The sequence below is a fragment of the Scardinius erythrophthalmus genome (genome assembly GCF_964197995.2).
Source record: "Scardinius erythrophthalmus genome assembly, chromosome: 18".
In the NCBI taxonomy this organism is placed as follows: Eukaryota; Metazoa; Chordata; class Actinopteri; order Cypriniformes; family Leuciscidae; genus Scardinius; species Scardinius erythrophthalmus.
Genome location: NC_138238.1, coordinates 13,936,317 through 13,956,237, shown reverse-complemented (window position 1 = coordinate 13,956,237; position 19,921 = coordinate 13,936,317). Strand labels below are relative to the sequence as shown.

The following is a 19,921-nucleotide window of genomic DNA, read 5'->3' as shown; positions in this document are numbered from 1 at the left end:
TTGATCTAAATCTTCAGTTTCAAGCATATCTGCTCTGTTATTGGGCACTTTCGTAAAGGACTTTAATAAAGATCAAAATGAAAAACTTTAATAAAAATAAAACCCTCTGAAACCAGATAGAACATATATCCCGAAGGGTTCAATTCTAAAATGCTTTTATTAAATTAAGTGGACATCTGTTTCTGTCTTAGAATAATAATAAAAAAGAGGTAATTGTGAGAATTGTGGGAGATTTTAAGTACTGTTGTAAGATATTTGAAATTGTGAGATACATTTTAGACATAAACAGGCTTGCATGTTATTATTTACTCTACAATCAGACTCTTTTGTGTATTATTTTGGCAGATGTCTTTTGAATAGAATAATTTTCTGTGCCGCATTTACCCTCGAGCTTTGTGGCTATCTATAGATCTGTCACCTCTTGTGCTGTTTGCACATGGGAATAATTGTCTCTTGAATGCACACTGCCTCAGATTCACTCTGGTCCAGAGAGAGCACACTCTTGCAAATGCTACAGGGCTCTAGGCTTTTGGAGTTCTGGGTGTGAAAGGCATAGACAGAGATTTTATTAGCCGTACCAGGAAAGATTTCAGAGAAACATTTCATAATTCCTTCGAGTCAGATGAAATGAGCAAGTGCGAAAGCAGTACTTGAAAAAGCATGACATTACTGCTGAGGGAACTCGGTGTGATTCTCACATGTGGTTGTGACTACAGCACCACCTGATGGAGGCATGGCATATGCTAATTGAGAACAGGATTATTGTGATTGAAGACTTTCTAAAGCAAAAACATGGATCTGACTTTGTTGGGTTAGGGCAGGGTTCCTCAAACTCAAACTGTTTGATCAGGGTTGGAGCTAAACTGTGCAGGACAGTGGCCCTCCAGGACCGAGTTTGAGGAACCCTGGGTTAGGGGTTAGACCCATGGGAGTCTCCAATTTCCCACACTTACAACAAAACACAAAGAAGTGCAACGAAATTGAGTCCTGTACTTGTGTGCTAAGTTTTTATAAAAACAATAAATAAATAAAAACTGATGGCATTGCCCTTTTTTTCTTGACATTTCACAAACCAGTGACATGGTGATAGCCCAGCTATAGCTGTTGCTAAGCAACACAATTGCTTCTGCAGTCATGAGGGAATTTTTCTGTCCTGTCTGGCTATGGAGTAAAGGCTCCAGCAACAGACATTCATTGCCAACGCTAGACTAATATCTTAATAGCCAGCTGACAATTAGAGCATGATGTGGCGTTTTCATGTTTTCTGAACCAATGAATGTGTCCTGAGTGACAGGCATGCCGAACGCAGCAAATTAATGAATTTCCATGGAAGGCTCAGTGTGTCTCTAGAAAATCATTAACATAAACGGACCGCACAGACTGCATTCAGCTGTTTGAGCTACTACTTTCCCCGGGTGACCTGTGAGTTGCTAAAGAGATAAATTACAATTTGAATGATCGTATAATTTACCATAATGGATTTCATCTACATTGTAGTTCAAATGTCTGAGACCCACCAAAGAAAATGCTTCTATTTTGCACAAGCACACACTTGTCTTGATGTGTGCTCAACAGTTAAACTACAAGAGAAAACTAACATTTAAATGTGTGCTGTAGGGCCCCTTGCAGCAGCACTGAGAATGAAGTGTACTCATTTAGGTTAAGCAATTTTGTTACACATACACATGGATATGCGTAAAGTGCGCATGACATAAAATTTAATAATCAGCATATCCACACATACTGTCTGTGCACTGCCAGATTTTTTCAAAACTCTGTATGCTTCGCTTGCTCATGCAGCATGACATCTTTTTTACCATAACTTCTGGAGAGAAATAGCGCATGCAGACACTGGTTGAGGATGTAACTTTCATGCACGTTTTAGCCACTATGCTCCACAAATTTGTAATTGTCTACCAAAATGAAGTGAAAGAGGCAACTAGCATTCATATTTTTAAAAAGCGGGTTAAGACGTATCTTTTTAAAGTTGCTTATCAGTATAACAATATGGTGTGAAGTTGTGTCAGTCAGTTTTATGCTTTTATTTTACCTTCTTATTCTCTTATAGTTGTTTTTTCACTTTTATCTATATTGAGGTGAAACTATATTGCCAATTTCTTTATTTTACATTGTGAACCTTTTAGTTGTTTTTGAATATCTTTATATTGACATTGTGTGAATTTGTATTCCCGTTATTTGTTTTTATTGTGAAGCACTTTGGAGTTGCATGAGTTGTGGCGTGCGTTTTGACACAATGACTTTACCAATTGACGATTGGCTCTTTTATTTATAAGGCGGGACTTATTCCGCCATACTGCGCGTTGCACTTTCTTTCTCCCATTTTTATAATAATAATTTTATGAATGAACCTTCTTGTTATATCTTACATTTTTGGTCAGAGAGATGATAGCAAATAAGTAATGCTAAAGTCAGCGGCCATGGCAGTGAACGAGCAATCGTTATTATAGTTCAAAAGAGCAAGAAAGTTATCTAATAATCAAGATACAAAAAAATGCAAAACTGCAAAGTCGCATTTGTCATACGTCACCGTGAGAGCAAGTGGACTTGCTCTTTCAATCGGTAAAAGAGGAATAACATGGATGAAAGTTTCTTGGCAAGGAGGATTGTATGCATCACAGGTACAAGAGAGAAGGCTACTAACATTAGGTAAGACAAAACTTTTTATTTTCACAAAGTTTATTGACTTGTAACCAAACCGTTTTGGTTACAATTGACTTTCATTTATCAAAATATATTTTATGTTCCACAGTAGAACGTTATGCAGGTTTGGAAACTTTTTGTTTTGGGACAGTCTTATTTTACCTGTATTCAGCCTATATCTAGAAAAATAGCTTGAGAAGTAAACCTTAACTCATCCGGTTTCACTTTAGTTTTAGTGCATGATTTATTCTCGCCAAACCACAGAACCCAACTGTGACTCAGCTGAGAAACTCTCTTCAATTGACCAAAGGTGAAGCCTATGGGATTTTCTGAGAAAGCGTGCAGAGGAAGAGGAAGAATGTAGGCGTCTTTGCCATTATTTAGCATACAAACCCACTCACTCACCCTTTATGGTACAATTTCCTCCAAATAAACCTGCTGTGAGATACCGACAAATAGATAAATAATGAAAAGCTCAAAGAACCAGTGGGCCAAATAAGTCACGATTCATAGTCAGTCAAAGAGAGTAAAAATAACCCCCCGGTTTCTATTTCTCCTTTCCTCCTGTGTGAGGGGTATTTTTAGCAACTCAAGACGTGTTTCATTGAGGCGGCAGACCCACTCGTCTGTGGCTGGGCGCACGTGAGGCTGTGGCACATGCAGGGATGAGGAAAAGAGAGGAGGGGAGATGGATCAAGTGCGCATACAGAGCTGAATCACCGGAAGCAACTGCATCACTTTGCTTTAAACAACTCCAACTGCTTTTGCAAGCTATACTCACATCCGTCATTCACAAGAAAACAGCACAAACATTTCATGGTTGAATGTATGACATTGTTTGTGTTACATCATTGATTCACATTGACACAACAGCAGTAGGTCAACCAATGCAAGTTCGTTTTTTACAAGAATTCAAACACTTAGTCTAAATAAAATGTCGGTAATTTCGGATATTTACTTGCATCTTTAGATGTAATGGGAAGATCGGATCATTTTCCTGACCTAGGTCTTTGAATCTCGTTCAGCAAAAAAGAACAAATCCTTATTCAAGGCATTCTGGTCATTTGAGAAGTGTTAAATTATAAGCCTACATTTTTTCCAATAGCCAAATTCCCTCCATCTCTACTCACGATCAAATTCCATTTGGAAATCACGATAATACCAGCCAAAGACAAATTACGAGAAACGATTAATGATTAATTCACCTTTCAAGTCATTGATTAGTTCACCTCCTATATCGTTCAATATGAACAAATCATTATGAGCAGCCTATCACTAATCTCTAGTCTTGGTCTACTGATCAACAGTGGCAATTATTATACCAATAAGCCTCATTTTGTGTTTTTTTATTGTGTCTTATTGATATATATGTTCTCATCTGGCCTTAAATGTCATTTCAAGGTCTGTGTCCTGGCCTTGCTCGAATTTGGATCTGATTTAGGTCCTTATCTGATTCATGGATATTCTCTGAACCACTGCACTGTTTAACTGTAATTGTTTTGAGACTCTAAAAAAACAGACAGACTTTCACATTTCTGTTTGCTTCGGCAATCAGGAATGCCTCTTCCCTGAAAAACTAAATAACATGAGTACATTTGGGTTCATCTATTTCCCTCTGGCAACTTTGTAAAGGGCATCTCAAAACAGCAGTGCATGCACAATAATGAAAAGCTTTGTTTTCCTGAGCCACATCCAGAAATGCTGCGGTGTGTGAAACAGAGTTCATTTGAGGATCTGCAAATGTTTCATTTTTCTATCACTGTCAGTTGAACTAAAGTAAAATGTGCACTTTACCATTCTTTTCAGGGGTAAAATCCATTGAGCACTTCTTGGCAAAATAGAAAGCATTGCTGGAACACAATTCTTCCTGTAGAAAAAAAAGAAGACATCTTTTCTTCAGCATGAAGACTGTCACAGTTTTAATACAACAACTGCTGTTTTTCACCACAGACTCACTGCAGGGGTGTCCTTCACGGCACTGAATTTATGACAACGTCATTTCTAACACTTTGCATCATCATCATCATCCAAAAAAAAAAAAAAAAAAAAAAACACTGAAAGGAGGGTAAATAAATAAATTAATATTTAGAAGACCATCTATACTGACACCTTGTGGAGGAAACAGTTGTTACAGTCCTAGGAATACTTCAGGTTCTGTAAGGATGCTTCCATTCTAAAAGCTTATAGACCTATTTAAATAATGTATAGAAAAAAGGGACTTTAAAATCAAGTTGTAATCAATGTAAATGATTTTTTTTTCTCACTTACTACTGTTTTTATTGAAGAACACACAGCTCTGGACTAACAAAATTAACTGTGGTTAATTTAATATAGCATTAACCACTGAATTTTGATGCGTTCCACTATGTACTGTTTGTTCAAAGTTCAACACAACTTTAAGTTTTCACAGCTTACCTGTCGATGTCAACCTTAGAAAACGGTGGCTCGTGAACATACGCCGAGACTTTTTCTGCTTCCAGTCGCACTAAGGTATGTAGCAGACATTTTACCAGCGATCAGCTTATTGAACCTCAGACAACAAATGGTAAGAGAAGGTTACCTGGTTAAGAGAAGTACCAAGTGTCACAACAAATGGTTAAGAGAAGTACCTCTCATAGCATTGAAAACTTTGGAACCTTAGGTTTTTTCTTACCCTCGTAAGCTTGTATATAGGAGGCGGCATACAATTTAAAACCTTTCTCCAGCTTGCTTGATGGGGCTTTGCTTGTTTTTTTACAAAAACGATGAACATCATTAACGCTGATCTTCAGAAGATCCTGGAGACAGCGAGTGTAATAAGTAGCCATGGTAGCCATTGCCATAACCGGAAACGAGTGATATGTAATGAGTAGAACGCGGAAGTAGTTGTGCAAGAAGCGCATTCGAGCCCGAATCTGATCCGGAAAATGCAGATGACCAAGCTGATCGATCAACTTTGCCAGCGCGACTGGACCAGATCGTATCAGATTAGTAAGGTTTAAAGGAACACGTCGACTTTTGGGGACGTTAGCTTATTCACCGTATCCCCTAGTTAGATAAGTCCATACATATCCTTTTCCATACATACCACATATGTTGTGATATACAAATCACAACATGTAAATAGGAAAATGTTGCCGTTATTTTGTCACTTATTGGGAGCAGTATGCTAGCTGGAGCCGTTTAACTCCAGTCTTTGTGCTAAGCTAGGCTAGCGGTGCTAAGTCAGAGTTGAAAAGGGTATGTGTGGACTTAACTCTGGGGGACAAGGTGGTGAATAAGCTAATGGCATTAGCGCCATTATGGCGCTTTTCCACTACACAGTACCAGCTCGCCTTGACACGACTCGGCTTTGTTTGGTTTTCCACTGTTTAAAAGTTGTACCTGTACCTGCTTCCAGGTACTTTTTTTCGTACCACCTCCGGCGAGGTTCTGAGCGAGCTGAGGCGATGCTAAAATGTGACATGAAAACACGGCAGACTGCTGATTGGTCAGAGAGAATCGTCACTATTCACTGCGTCGTCATTGCACGCGCCAGACGGAGTATCCTGAATAAAAAACAGCAAAAACAAATACAAAAACAGTATACACTCCATTTCCTCCATTGTCCTGTGTGTGTGGGAAGCGGGTGCCTCGCGTAGAAGATTAAGTCACGGCAGTTTCCTGCGGCGTCCCTATGACTAACACAATTTATCCCTTTTCTAAAATTCCAAGGGCCATTTAGAAGAAAGAGACAATATTGTTGTCCACAAAAAAGTATTTATTAACACCATTTATGAATTATGATGGCTTGCCACTCTTCTTTAACTCCTTTTCTATCATCCTGTCAAAGTGCTCCTGCTCACTGCTAAAAAATTAAACATTAAATAAAAAAGGACATCCATGGTGAATTTGATCTTGTCACTGTGGGTGTGCTGCCCAGAATTGATGTCAGGTGAGTGTGGATATCATCAATTTGCTCCTGATCTTCAAAGTACAACGGCACAGGCACTTGTTGGTGGAACACTTCTGGAAAAAGTGTCAAGCCACTTTGATTTCTTTTAGCCACTGATGATGGACTGTGCAGAAAAAATTGAAAATGACATTAAAAACATGCCCATGTATGTCTCTGTAAGTCGTTTATTTACTAGAGAAGCTATTGGTTTGGAAGTTAAAAAAAGAGATGGGTATAGTTTATACAAGTTTAGAGAGAGAGAGATTTTCATTTCCTTAAGTAGCTAAAGCAAACACACTGACTAAGCAAACACACTACTGTGTTAGACAAACACACGGAGCAAACACACATTATGAGGTGCAAGTTAAAGAGAACTTGGTATAGACAGAGTATGATAAAACCCACATTAAGTGCACACACCATACATTTTAGTCCAGATCAGTAAGCTTTTTTTAAGAAAAATGTATATTAAGATATAAATTAGATAATTAGATCATCTCATTTATAAGAAACAACTCAAACCTCTATTCAAACCATATGGGAAAAGTTTTTAATGTGGGTTTTATCATGTAGTTGGAGTTGGAAATAAGTGAGTGCAGTTCAACTCTTTACTTAGAGAGAGAGATTTACATACATATGTGCCTATATTATAAATGTGTCTTTTCTGGGTTCACACCATAAACTGTAAAAAAGACAAGTTCACATATTTCCAATATCTACTGTAATCTTGCCCTAGAAACCATGTGGAGTATGTTTTAATGCAAGGAGTAAACAGGGTCTTAGCAGAAGCGGCCATCTCACGCAAGCTAAAGACAGGCAACAACAGAAAATTAATTTTGAAAGTGAGTAGAGAAGACTAGGGGCAGCTAAACCTACATGTGGTTAGCTAAGTTTGAGCCAGACAGAACATCAACCTGACAGTCAAGAAATTTTTGTCTCTCGAAATAAATGATAGACCCATCCATTGATATACAGCCTAGAAATGAATTGATATCTACCTACCCTAGCTTTATCTAGCTAATCGTTTATAAATAATAAATGTTGCATCATTGCTAAACAACAACTTTAGCAGATTATTTAAAGGTGCTCTAAGCGATGTTGGGTGACGTCACTTCTTGTTGACGTTCAAAGTATTGTCAAACGAAACAGAGGCTAGCTCGACCCTCCCTCCTCCTCATCCCGTCCCCTCCCCCTCCCTTCCGTGCTTCCTGAAACAGTAGTGAACCATTTAGAAAAACCAAACTGGATTTACCCACCTGTCCAGCAAAAACAGAGCCACCTGAATGTCAGATTGGAAGCCCTTCTGCCGGCGGAGTTCTCGCCACCTTTTGAATGCTTTTCCGATGTAAATTCGGGACTTCGCACGTTCCGTCTCCTTTTCCCTATTCTTTGTTATTTGTTCATCGGAACGTCATCTCTTTGGTCGTGTGTCGGCCATATCAAAATTCTCAAGAATATACATTTTTAACGTTAGTCATTGTCGTTGTCTAGGACATCTCTCCTCTAGCTAACTTCCCTCTTCATGCTTCTCTCTCCTCCACTCCCCACACCCCCCTTCATGTGCATGCGCACTAACCCCCCAACCCCCACACCCAAATCATTCTTGTCTGGAACACTATTTGTTATGTTTCGTGGTCCAGGCTGGGCCAGTTTGTTTTTCTTGCCGTTTGTGGAGCCTGGGCTGTCTACAGAGATCGCATATTTTTTACAGTGTGTTCAGGGGACAGGCAGCTAGCGGATAGTGAGGAGATGTTTGCTGTATGTGACAAAAAATGTCAACACTCATAGAGAATAATGTGTTCGAATTTTAAAGACGTGGCGCTGCGCTTCTCGTCCGGTGTGCGACCCCCTTTAAGGTGCTGTTTTCTTTGAAGCCGAAGAACTCCATACTGGCGAGCTTACTTTTTTTCGGGTGTGGACAGTGTTTCACTCTAGCTGCGCGGGCGAGTGCTGCGTCGTCTTCTTATTTGATAGGTGTCCGCGGGTGCCACAGAGAGGTGAAGTCAACCAGGTACTGGCGCTGGAGTATTTACGTGTCATGTTATCATAAGAGTCCTATTCATTTTAAACATTGTGGTTATCGCCAATACCGGTATATTGTCACAATGTCGATATTTCATGCTTTGAATATCACGATTATCGTCAACACCGGTATATTGCGACACCCCTAATGCATATATACATACACACACACATATATATATATATATATATATATATATATATATATATATATATATACTGTATGTATATATATATATATATATATATATATATATATATATATATAACACACACACACACACTATACTATTATACATAATGTTCAATATAATGGCTGTACATTGCTAAAAATGGTATTGCCATCTATAGTTCCACGAAGAACCTTTAGCATCCATGGAACCTTTTCAGTGCACAAAAGATTATTTATAGTGGAAAATATTTTGATTATTAATGTTCTTTACACCAATAATAATAAAAATGGCTCTTTTAAGAACTGATTACTGAAAAGTTCTTTGGGGAACCCAAAATGGTTCTTGTTTGTCATCGCTGCAAATCCCTCCCCTTTTGGAACCTTTGTTTTTAAGAGTGTACGAATGTATGTCCCAACTTTTTGATAATTTGTTTCCTCTAAAATGTATACGCCTATTAGCTGGACCATGCAGCCTGAAAATGACTGCAAGTGATTTGAGCATAAGAAAAGTATGATATTTTATCTTGTTGAAATGAAATACACTAAAGAAACAATAATGAAAAACACTTTTTGGACATTTCAGTCTTTGCCCGTTTAATTAAGCAGAAGTTTTCCTTGCAGATGTTAGGGAGGTGCCTACAGGTCATCAGTCATTGCAGATCATATGTTATGAAATTAGCATGACATTCATTCATCACTCCCATTGCAAGAGTTTTAATAATGGTATCCATTACAATGTTTCCTATGAAAAAATAAACACTCAGACACAGAGTGTAGGCGTTTGTGCAGCGCCCCTGCTGGAGTGCATTGGTAATAACTTTATTGCAAAAATACAAGTTCACTCAACCTCAAGCATTTACAAATGAGTCCCGAAATGGAAAACCCTTGAAATGCCATTTCATCTTCGAGAAATCCACCTCTCACTGGCTACAACTCGCATTCAAAGGCTGTTAACTGTACAGACATTAATAAGTAAAGATTCAACAATTCAGCAGAAAATCATTTTCTTCCTCAGTATATAGGAAAAGAAAAGAAGAAAAAATATTTGATTTTGTCCCAGTCTGACTCTTTGCTGGTAGATCAGGAGAGAGCATTTTGCATAGCATACTCATACACCATCTTTGCTACATTCTCAAACATCCTTTAAACAAAAGGAAAGATGAAAAAAAAAAAAAAAAAACATATCTTTGTGTTAGAGCCAATCTTTGGTTAAGACAAAGTTAAATAAGATCTATTTCTCTTTAAGTTATATATTTTATAATTCATTTTATTTTATCGCTCAAAGGCTTTTAATGAAAAAAGTACATATCACAGCACAATATGATTAGAATGAAAAGTTAAATACTGCATTAATCATATTATATTGTGATCCGACATCTGTTGGTCAGTATTAGATTTTCATTAATATATCTCAAAAATCTTGTTTATTTGAATAACAGTATGAAAGCATTCCTTACACAAGGCCACTTTTATACTGTCCAAATTTCAGTCTAGTGAAGCTTTGCATATAAGCTTCATGTACGCTATCAGGGCCAAACATTCTTCAGCTGTGTTGCTTTAAAGTAAAATCTAGAAACAATGTAGATTCTACAAAATCGAAACCCTCAACTATTACAGGCCTGAAGATCCATCATGTGCCAGCAGACTCATAACTGTGGTTTCAGTGTCACTGCAAGTTAAAATAAAAACCGAATCAAGTAAAATAAACAATAAAAAGGAAGCTTAACTTGGCATATCTCCCTGTATAAACGGGAGAACTGTCAATGGAATTAAAATAGCAGAATTTCTCCAGCTTTACACTTCTGAAGTGTACTATACTTGTCTTAATGCAGATAATAATTATTACCACTAGAATTGATTAACATTCCATAACGTCATTACGTAGTTTCTCCATTCCTCTGTATATTTCTTAGGATGTCATAGTTTTTTTATTAACAATAAATTTATTTATTAGTGTATGTTCAGTCAAACATGTACACAGTCTTTGCCTGTAACACGAGACACAAAACAGCTGTGTGCTACAGGGAATGCCCGTATCAGAGAAGTAGGAGGAAAAAGGTTAGAAGAGACAGTCTCGTTCCGTTCTCCACGCCAGGGCCGCAGATTTACATGCCTGCTCCGACAAAAAGCACCAGAGCTGAGAGATGACACCGTACAAAACATCTCTATTCACTTAGTACAGGATAAAGTACTTAGCATCTACATGACATTAACCCACCCGCTACCAAAAAAAAGTTTGCAGGAGAGTTGGGAAAAATAGTTCCGCAAAGCGACAACGATTTCCGGGACATTGGTTTGCAGAGGATTTGCATCGTGGGACAGGCGAGGAAGAAGGGTAAAGTGTGTTTTTTCATACACTACTGGTCAAAAGTTTGGATTTTTTTTTTTATATATATGTTTTTGAAAGAAGTCTCTTATACTCACCAAGGCTGCGTTTATTTTGATAAAAACTAGTAAAACAGTAATAATTGGGAAATATTATTGCAATTTACAGTTTTCTAAAAATACATTTTAAAGGGGTCATATAATGTCATTTTTGTACAAGCTAATATGATTCTTTAGGGTCTAAATTAAAAGTTTGTAATTTACTTTAATTAAAAATTCTCATTAGTATTGTAAGAAAACACTCATTTTACCTGGTCAAAAACAGCTCTGTTTTCAGCACGCTGTTTAAGTGCATGTGTCTTTAAATGATAATGAGCTTTGCTCACCCCGCCCCTCTGTTCTGTGCGTACACCGTTTGTAACACAATAACACAATAACCATAACGCGTCGTTCATTATAAACGTGGGATTATGAATTATATTGATAACGTCGTACATAGAAAACATGCTGTAATGTACCTGAGTGTAAAAATAGCCGCATTCATCGTGAAGCGTGCAAGCGATTTGCAAAGATTAATATAAATATTAATATAAAGGTCAATAAAACGTTACACTCACTTCAGTTCTTCTGGAGGTGCAGCAGGAACACGAATAGTTGGTACCGATCCTTTTTTCAGGAGCAGCTTCTTAGCAAAACCAGCTTTATACTGACCCTCGTTTGTAAAGCAGTCTGGTGAGAAATGATTCGCGCAAACATGAAAGCATTGACGTTGATCGTGGGGAATATTCCCTTCGAAAACAAAACTCAGCCACTGCGTCTTTAGCGGTTCGGATTTAGGAACATCAATATGATGCTGTGTTCCTTATTACACCCAAGAACAGAACACCACAATCTCCTAGACCGACGTCATTCTACTCAGTGCTCCAGCTATCAACAATGAACGCGCGTCGGCGCGTGCTATGATTGACAGCTCGCTCACGAGGGCGGGTCTGTGTTGAAACGCTGCTGTCAATCAACCATCGTGGGAGGGGCGTCGATTTTGTGACGTCACAAAATCGAACAGCTTGATTTGAGATGGAGGGAAACATATAAGAAGATTTAAAAAAAAAAAACACTGGATGGATTTTTATCATTTTATGATGGTTGTGTACAGGCACTGCCAACACACATTTAAGTACAATCAACTTGTAAAAGTGCATGTACCATTATATGACCCCTTTAAAAAGTTATTTATTCATGTGATGGCAAAGCTGAATTTTCAGCAGCCATAATTCCAGTCTTCAGTGTCACATGATCCTTAAGAAATCATTCTAATATGCTAAATTGGTACTCGAGAAACAAAGTAGCACAACCGTTTTCAACATTGACAAGAAATGTTTCTGGAGCAGCAAATCAGCATATTAGAATGAAGATTATTCATATCCATTTTTCACAAGATTACAGTTTTTACTGTATTTTTGACCAAATAAATACGGCCTTACTGAGCATAAGAGATGTCTTTCAAACATTAAAAAAATCCTAATTATTCCAAACTTTTTACCGGTACTGTAAAAGTCAAAGAGGGCAGAGTTACAATAAGCCCCTCCCCTTTTACTACCCAACACATGCACACACGCATACACACAAACACACATTTACTGTTTAGTGCAGCATGGAGGTACAGTATGATTCTCCTCTGCAGTTAATTGAACATTTTAGTTAATTAAGTTAAGTGCTCTGGGTTGGATGGCTCACTGCGGGGGGTCCGGGTCTGGACCCCACGCTCCTAACATTGCATGCTGCAGGTCTGACCATAGGTTAGTCATACACACACACACCTGAGCCCCAAAGCACCACACCATACCAGTGCTCGTGAAAAGAAAAAAAAAAGTTGGTTTCTGTGGCTCTTTCCAGCATGCTGTGGATCGAGTTTTGGGGGCTTTTGCATGGAAAGATTTACCGACTAGAGCAGGGTAATGGAAGAACATCACCCCAGGACCAATACAAAGTGCAGGGTGACTGAGGATGGCATCAGGTCTCGGGAAGTGCTCCTTCCAGTTCTCCAAGAAACTGTGAAGAGAATGGGATTGGTGTGCAGAGAGGTTGCCCAGAGGAAGAAATGCATCTGTGGAAACCTTCCAGGGCTGGAGGACATGGTTGCATCCAAAGCCAACTGGTTGGGATACCTCAGTGCTGGACCGTAGTGCTTCCCCCTGGAGACAGTTTGACGCCCGTCAAACACAGCCAGAAGCTTGGAGAACCTCTGGAGACGTCCTGCAGTGGGGTAGGATGGAGTGTGAAGGACAGGATCCAGACCAATCAAAGAAAAAAAAAGCAACAACAAAAGAGGAGCTCCTTCAACAGCAGTAAGGAAACGAAAATGAAGCAAATGCAGAATGTTTAGCAGGGTGGCCACTGGAGCCTGGACTCAAATGCAATGCAATGGCAGAAACATGAATGCGGAACAAGCGGGAAATGGCCCTTTGAATGGAGGAGGTGGTCATGGAAATGGAAAACGAGAGTTAGCTTTACCTGGGACCTCTCTGCAAGGCCCAGGCTGCTGAGACAGAGGTGAAGATGATGGAAGGAGATGAAGATAGCTGGGCTGGAGCAGATGGAGGTCTGAATGAGACAATGGAAACTGAAGGCAACTAGGTGAGTACATGGAGCTGTGATATGGCGAAACCCCGGAGTCCCCCAGCTAGGTACACACACAAAACATACAGACATTGATATGCACAAGGCCGAGAAATCACACAAGTGCATTCAGTCAAAAGAGAGGAAAAGAGGAAAAGAGAGGGGTAAGATGGGGAGAGAGGAAAAGATGGGGAGCACAAAAGTAAGGCATGAAAAGAATCAGGGGCCTCATTTATAAAATGCACATAAGATCAGATCTGATCCCAAGTCAAAAATGAGGAACAAATTGAGATTTATTAAAGGGATAGTTTACCCAAAAATGAGCACTCAGTCGTCATTTACTCACTCTCTCATGGTGTCAAACCTGTATGACTTTCTTTCTTTCTTCCTTCTATGGAACAAAAGAAGATATATTATTATATATTAAGATATATTATTATATATTAAGATATATGAAAAATGCGTTGGGTTTTTTTGTTGTTTATTTGTCCATACAATGTTTTGTCACTGACTTTCATTTTAAGGACAAAAACAGTTAATTCTTCAAAATATCTTCACTTGTGTTCCACAGACGAAAGAAAGTAATACAGGTTTGGAATGACGAGAGGGTGAGTAAATGATGTCTGAATTTCCATTTTTCGGTGAACAATACTTTTAAAAGCAGAAACTGATGTGAAAATGTTCTGACACGAACAGCAAGTGAAAAGCAGCTGTACAAGCTATTTTTGTGCTCATGCACTGGTATGCCAGTGCACGCTGACATGATTTTATAATGACTTTCAGTGATGCAAGTGTGATGAGTGAATAAATGAATGAAATGAGTAACCACTTGTATATGCTATCTTAATATTTAAAATGCAATATCAATATTCAATATCAATCCACGTTCTGGCCGTACTATACATACTGTATATATTTCAGATATCTTATTGAAATCTTATTTTATGTCTTTGTTTTTTACAAACCTGAAAAATAACATAACATAAAACATAAAAACATAATTTTGTATAAAATAAATAAATAACTGCAACAATTCTACATTCATAAAAAAAGGTCATGTTGAGGGTTTGAATGACAAGGAATTATTTAATTAAATTATTAGTCCTATTTATTTAGAATATAATCATGCATACAGCAATAGCTGTACACTCTTTGGGAGCGAGTAAACCTCTTTTCAGAATTAAGGTTTAATGAGAACATGGCCTTAAAAAGAATGTGCATGTAAATGTGATGAATTAACTAATCTAAAATTAATACTAAAAATGTATCACTGACAGGATAATGAACTGAATATCTAGATACACAGTATGGGCAGAAAACTAGGATGTAGTAAGGTGGACCTAATAAACCAAGTTTGATTAATTACTTCTTTCATATGCGCTCATTCATGTACATAAAATTTAAAAATGATTAATAGAGCATAAATCATTAATAGTGGATAATAGTGTATACAAATGTATAAATATTTGGGAAGATGATTACATGCATGTCTTTATAAATGGGACACCAGGCCTCTTTTCAAATGTAGTGAAGTTACAGCATATGGACACAGGATGGCAGTATGACTCAGTAAGACAATGAGAAGTTTTGCATATGTTTGTGATTGCCTTCAATGTGTTGGTGCACATGAATCCAGTTATGCATTCATATATTTCCAGCATACAATACATATTAGAAAAGAAAGAATGCCAAAACAACACACTATGTACACCAAGAAGTATGTAAAGTGTGTAAAGCATGTAAATTAATATGAAGTGTACATAAAATAGCCTGAAGCTCAGCAGTGATCGGCAAGGGTAAGGCAGCACACATTTATCAGGCTAAAGTGGCAGTAGCTGCATGTTAGCAATCTCCTGCATAGGTGACAGCGCTCTTATCAGGTTTCTAGGGCAGATATTTGATCCCTCGCCCTCCTTTGGCCCCTCTACCAAACTCTTGCCAGTCACTAGCCCAACTATTTCACTCACAGATAAGCCAGTCAGAGTTCCTTTTAGTCTTATTCATGCGTGGGATACTTACGAAGCTTCGGGAGACAGCAAGTCGGTTTTGGCGTCTCCCTATCACAGTTCCACTCAGACTGCGAGCAATACGGCGCAGGTGATCTGCATCATACTGGTCTTCCTCTCCTGACCGCAGCTCTTGATGGGCCACTGACAGGGACTACAGACAACAAAGAGTTACTGCAGCAAAAAAGAAAGTCTGGATGAAACCAGACACAACACCCAAACAAAATCAACACGTGCTAACAGATTGTGTGCTGTATGAAAAACAGACTCTGATGTGGAGAGAAACCAGACAACAAAAACAAAACAAAACGAAGAGACAGCAATCCCTCATTAAAGAAGCAGCAAATAATAAACACACAAAATAAGTAAATGAAACCTAAATTATTTACACTAATGTTGGGTACCATCTAATGTAGCCCACATACTACACGATTTTAGCCCTTCATTTTTGCACTTATCGTAAGTTGAAATCTGAAGCAAATGGGGAAATGTTCTGATGCGTTGCAGATGCCAGAGCACATTAAATATCTAGACCTGTCCTGCAGTGTTTTGATTGGAACTGACATCAGTGACCAGAGATAGTTGTGTAGTTAAAAAAGAACAGGTTGTCCAAATAAAGGAAAAATGAACAGTAATTTCAAAAATATTATAATGTATGGACGGTAGGAGGATGGGAAAGAGAATACCCATCATTTGAAAATGTAATCTTGGTCAGAGTTTCGCAATTAGATCTTCAGACACCTCATTTCTTACCATGTTTGTGTATCCAGTAGGGCTGCTACAACCTGGTGGTCCATAAGCGGTTCTCTCGAGCTCAGCCGTGGGGGTTCGAGAACGTCCAACTCCAGTGAGTAGCTTTCGTGCAGCAGGAGATACTGTGTGAGAAAATCAAGGCAGAGTCAGTGGTTAAAATTACCACAGCAGTACAACCTTTTGACGATTGCTTCTAAAATCTCTGTGAAGTTCAATTTCTAAAGGGGATTTACAAAACGTTTAACCATTAAAGATGGGACACTGCCCACTTTATTTGGACCAACTTGCTCCTCAGGATCACAACCTGTAAGTATGATTAATTATTAGTTTTGTGTTTTATATTGTGTATGTCTCCAGCTTACTCGCGTTATTACTGTCTTACTGAAATAGTTCGGCTAATAAGCTTTGGACCAACTATTACAGTACCTAAAATTGTGTCCATTAATCCAGATAGTCCTTTGTTGTTACTTTGAGTAATGATAAAGGATGGAGCAAGATTTGTTTTACAAATTTTAATGTTACATCAGTCATTCACTGGAACATAGGTGAGTTGGCTGTGTGTACATATAGGCCTCCTCTCGTACTGATTAGATAGGCAATTTGAACGTGTTCCTCCTGAACTTTGCTAATAAAACATCATATAAAGGACTGGACCAAAAAAAAACACCAAGACAACCCAAGACATTAATATACCTTGTCTCCCAACAGCAGGTGAGCTGGTACCACACAGGGCTCGGCCAGGACCCGGGCCAGCCTGGAGACTAGCCTGGTAGAGTGAGTCCAATTCAGAGAGTTCCTGGTCCTCTGCCGCTGTGGGTTCCAGCTCCATGCTTTGGAAGTTTGAGTGCTTAGAGATGTTCTTCTTCCTGGTGCTAATGGGACTGTGAGGAGCAAGGTGTCTTCCAGGTGTGTGTTGATAGAGAGCGGTTCCTGTCCGCTGGTTCTGGTCAGGTGGTGTGTCGTAGGGGGTGACGACAGCATCGGGGCGGTCTAGGCTCCAAGAGGACCAATGACGGGCAGCAACAGGAGGGGTCAGTTTGGTGCATGGCTGGGAAGATGCAGACAGGGGCTGCCATATGGGGGCTCGTCGGGGCATTGCCCCTTTCTCCTCAACAGGGGCAGGTGGTGGACTGGTGGCCCTGCTGGATTGGGGTATCCGGTCTAGACAATCTGCAGTGCCCTGCCACAAAGGAGGATTTGGAGATTGAGAGAACGAAGCTTGAGGGTGCTGACAGCTGGAGATCTCTTCGTCCTCTCCCAAAACACCCCAGAAGTCAAGAGGCAAAGAAGGTAGAGATATGGCCAGGTGCTTGCGTATGGGCATGATCCGAATGCCTGATGCTTGGAGAACATCTGATAACCTGATGCCACCCCATTCCTCCTTATTCTGGGTTGACCAACTGCTACGTTCATCTGGCTCTTGGGGTTGCGCCTGAGAAGAGGCAGGCCGAGGGTTGAGCGATGGGTGGCTAGAGGACTGAGATGGGGAGTTTGTACAAGAGGAGGGTGATTTCATGTGTTGAGGAGAGGGTGGGCCAAGCACAGAAAACTGATTGGTCTCCCAGACCTCTTCCTGATTGTCTGTCAACAATACTTGGTCCGGGCCAGGGTGTTCACTGCAGAGGAAAGAAGAGTGAGAGTAGGATACTGGTAAGACACTGACAAAAAAAAAATAAAAATAAATAAAAGCATGGTTATTATGTGAAATCAGTAATCATGTTCAACATTATCACTCAATTAATGTCACTAATTAAATTATTGGCACAATTAATTTCATTAATGGCATAATTAAAGTACATTAATTAAATTAATTACATTTTTAAAATAATTAAATATAATTAAATAAATAATTAAAACATTAAGGGTTGAAATTACTTATTACAAGTGTTGTCATTGTTTACTAAAACGATTTAAAATGGTTTTCTTATCTGAAATAAAGCTAATAAAATAAATTACATGAAAAATTAGCTGTCAAGGAAACAAGTTTTTTAAGTTAGTTTGAGCAATAATAAATTACTAAAACTTATATAAAAATATTTTAAAAAGACTGAACAATATAAAAGTATATAAATAATACTAAGGTGACACTGATTAACAATTTTGTATTATGTGAGATGAAATGGTTGTTTTTGTGAGTAAATCACCCTACATTATGTTGAAGGACATAACTTTGCACCCCTTGATTTCCTTGTGCATAAAATGTACACTGTGCATGTGCTAAAAGGTTTAACTTTTTATAGATACAGTCAAACATAAAATTCACATACACATATTTTATACTACTAGGAGTCTGCACTATGTATTCAGTCACAGAGGCAAACAAAATATAAAATAAGAACCCCTGAGGAATAACGGGTCTTCTATAAGAACAATTGGTGTTAGGAATATTTGTAAAATTGAACCTCAAAGTGAAATACAAAACAATACTCATTCATTCACATCAAAATATTCATTTATGTCAATGTTCATTACTACCTGAAAATGGCTTTGTTGCAAGAAACCCATTCTAATACATTTTCTAACTAAAAAAATCACGATGCTGCCAAGGACCAAATTCAAGGAGACCTGTGTCCTTCACACCAGTATTCATAGGCCACTTCTCATAGAATGCATACACACACACAGTCCCCATGTGCTTTCCACAGCTGACGCACTACGCGACCTTGACATCATTTTCATAGTCGTCAAATAAACCAGAGTTACAACAGCCATAAATACGCCCAAAAGATCCCCAGAAGTGGAGAGCGCGGGAATGAGAATTGGCTTTGCTCCAGAAGGGAAACCTGCTCGCTTTCTCCATTCACCTCTAATAAAGCAGAGCAAAGCATCCATCAGAATACCATCAATCCTCCTTCATCTCCACTGGCCCTCAGCGACCCACCGATGACCCGTGTGATAGATTCATTTTCAGATAAATCTTTATCTAATACCAGTAAAACGCCTTTGAAATATCTAAACACACAATTCTCAGGATTTTTAATCCGTTGTGCAGTTGCCTTCTTTAGTACAGATGTACTGGGATCCCTGGATCTGACACGGTTAACATTCATGGTGTCTCACAGTCTAATATATTAGTAAGACAAGCCTGCTTTTGAAGCTGGGTATGACAGTCTTAAGAATGCAAGCCTAGACAACCCTTTTATCCCTTAGATTGTTTTGTTTTTTTACTCCCAAGACTCCATTAATAAGGCAAATACCCCTTCATTAGCATTAAACCAGAAATGTGTTTTTAACTTAATTATAAATAGACCATTATTATAATTACTCAGATGCAACCTTAAAAATATCAATACCATGGGAGAAAAACATTTCTAAGTAGCTTAATCTCAAATTAAAATGTTTGGAGAAACTACAGAATCTTATTTTAAAACAATATTACATTTTTTTAAGGTTGGTTTGATTATGAGAGACGGGACTGAAAAAGTAAAGATTGTTTAATTGCTGTGGAGAAAC

At 38.5% G+C, this 19,921-nt stretch overlaps 1 protein-coding gene across 5 annotated transcripts in view; it reads right to left on the bottom strand.

Annotated features, from left to right (window-relative positions):
• Nucleotides 1-9,540: 9,540 nt before the first annotated feature.
• Nucleotides 9,541-19,921, bottom strand: part of usp54b (ubiquitin specific peptidase 54b) — a 118,965-nt gene continuing 108,584 nt past the window's right edge. The window contains exons 17-21 of one of the 5 annotated variants that reach the window (XM_081393692.1): nt 17,162-18,084; nt 16,469-16,590; nt 15,729-15,869; nt 13,605-13,773; nt 9,541-13,346 (exon numbers count right to left, since the gene is read on the bottom strand). In XM_081393692.1, coding sequence (XP_081249818.1) covers nt 13,060-13,346; nt 13,605-13,773; nt 15,729-15,869; nt 16,469-16,590; nt 17,162-18,084 — 1,642 coding nt within the window. In that variant the 3' untranslated portion in view covers nt 9,541-13,059. Of the gene's footprint in view, nt 13,347-13,604; nt 13,774-14,055; nt 14,101-15,728; nt 15,870-16,468; nt 16,591-17,161; nt 18,085-19,921 lie in introns of those variants that run through there. The other 4 variants (XM_081393693.1, XM_081393694.1, XM_081393696.1 and 1 more) reach the window with 4 other exon arrangements.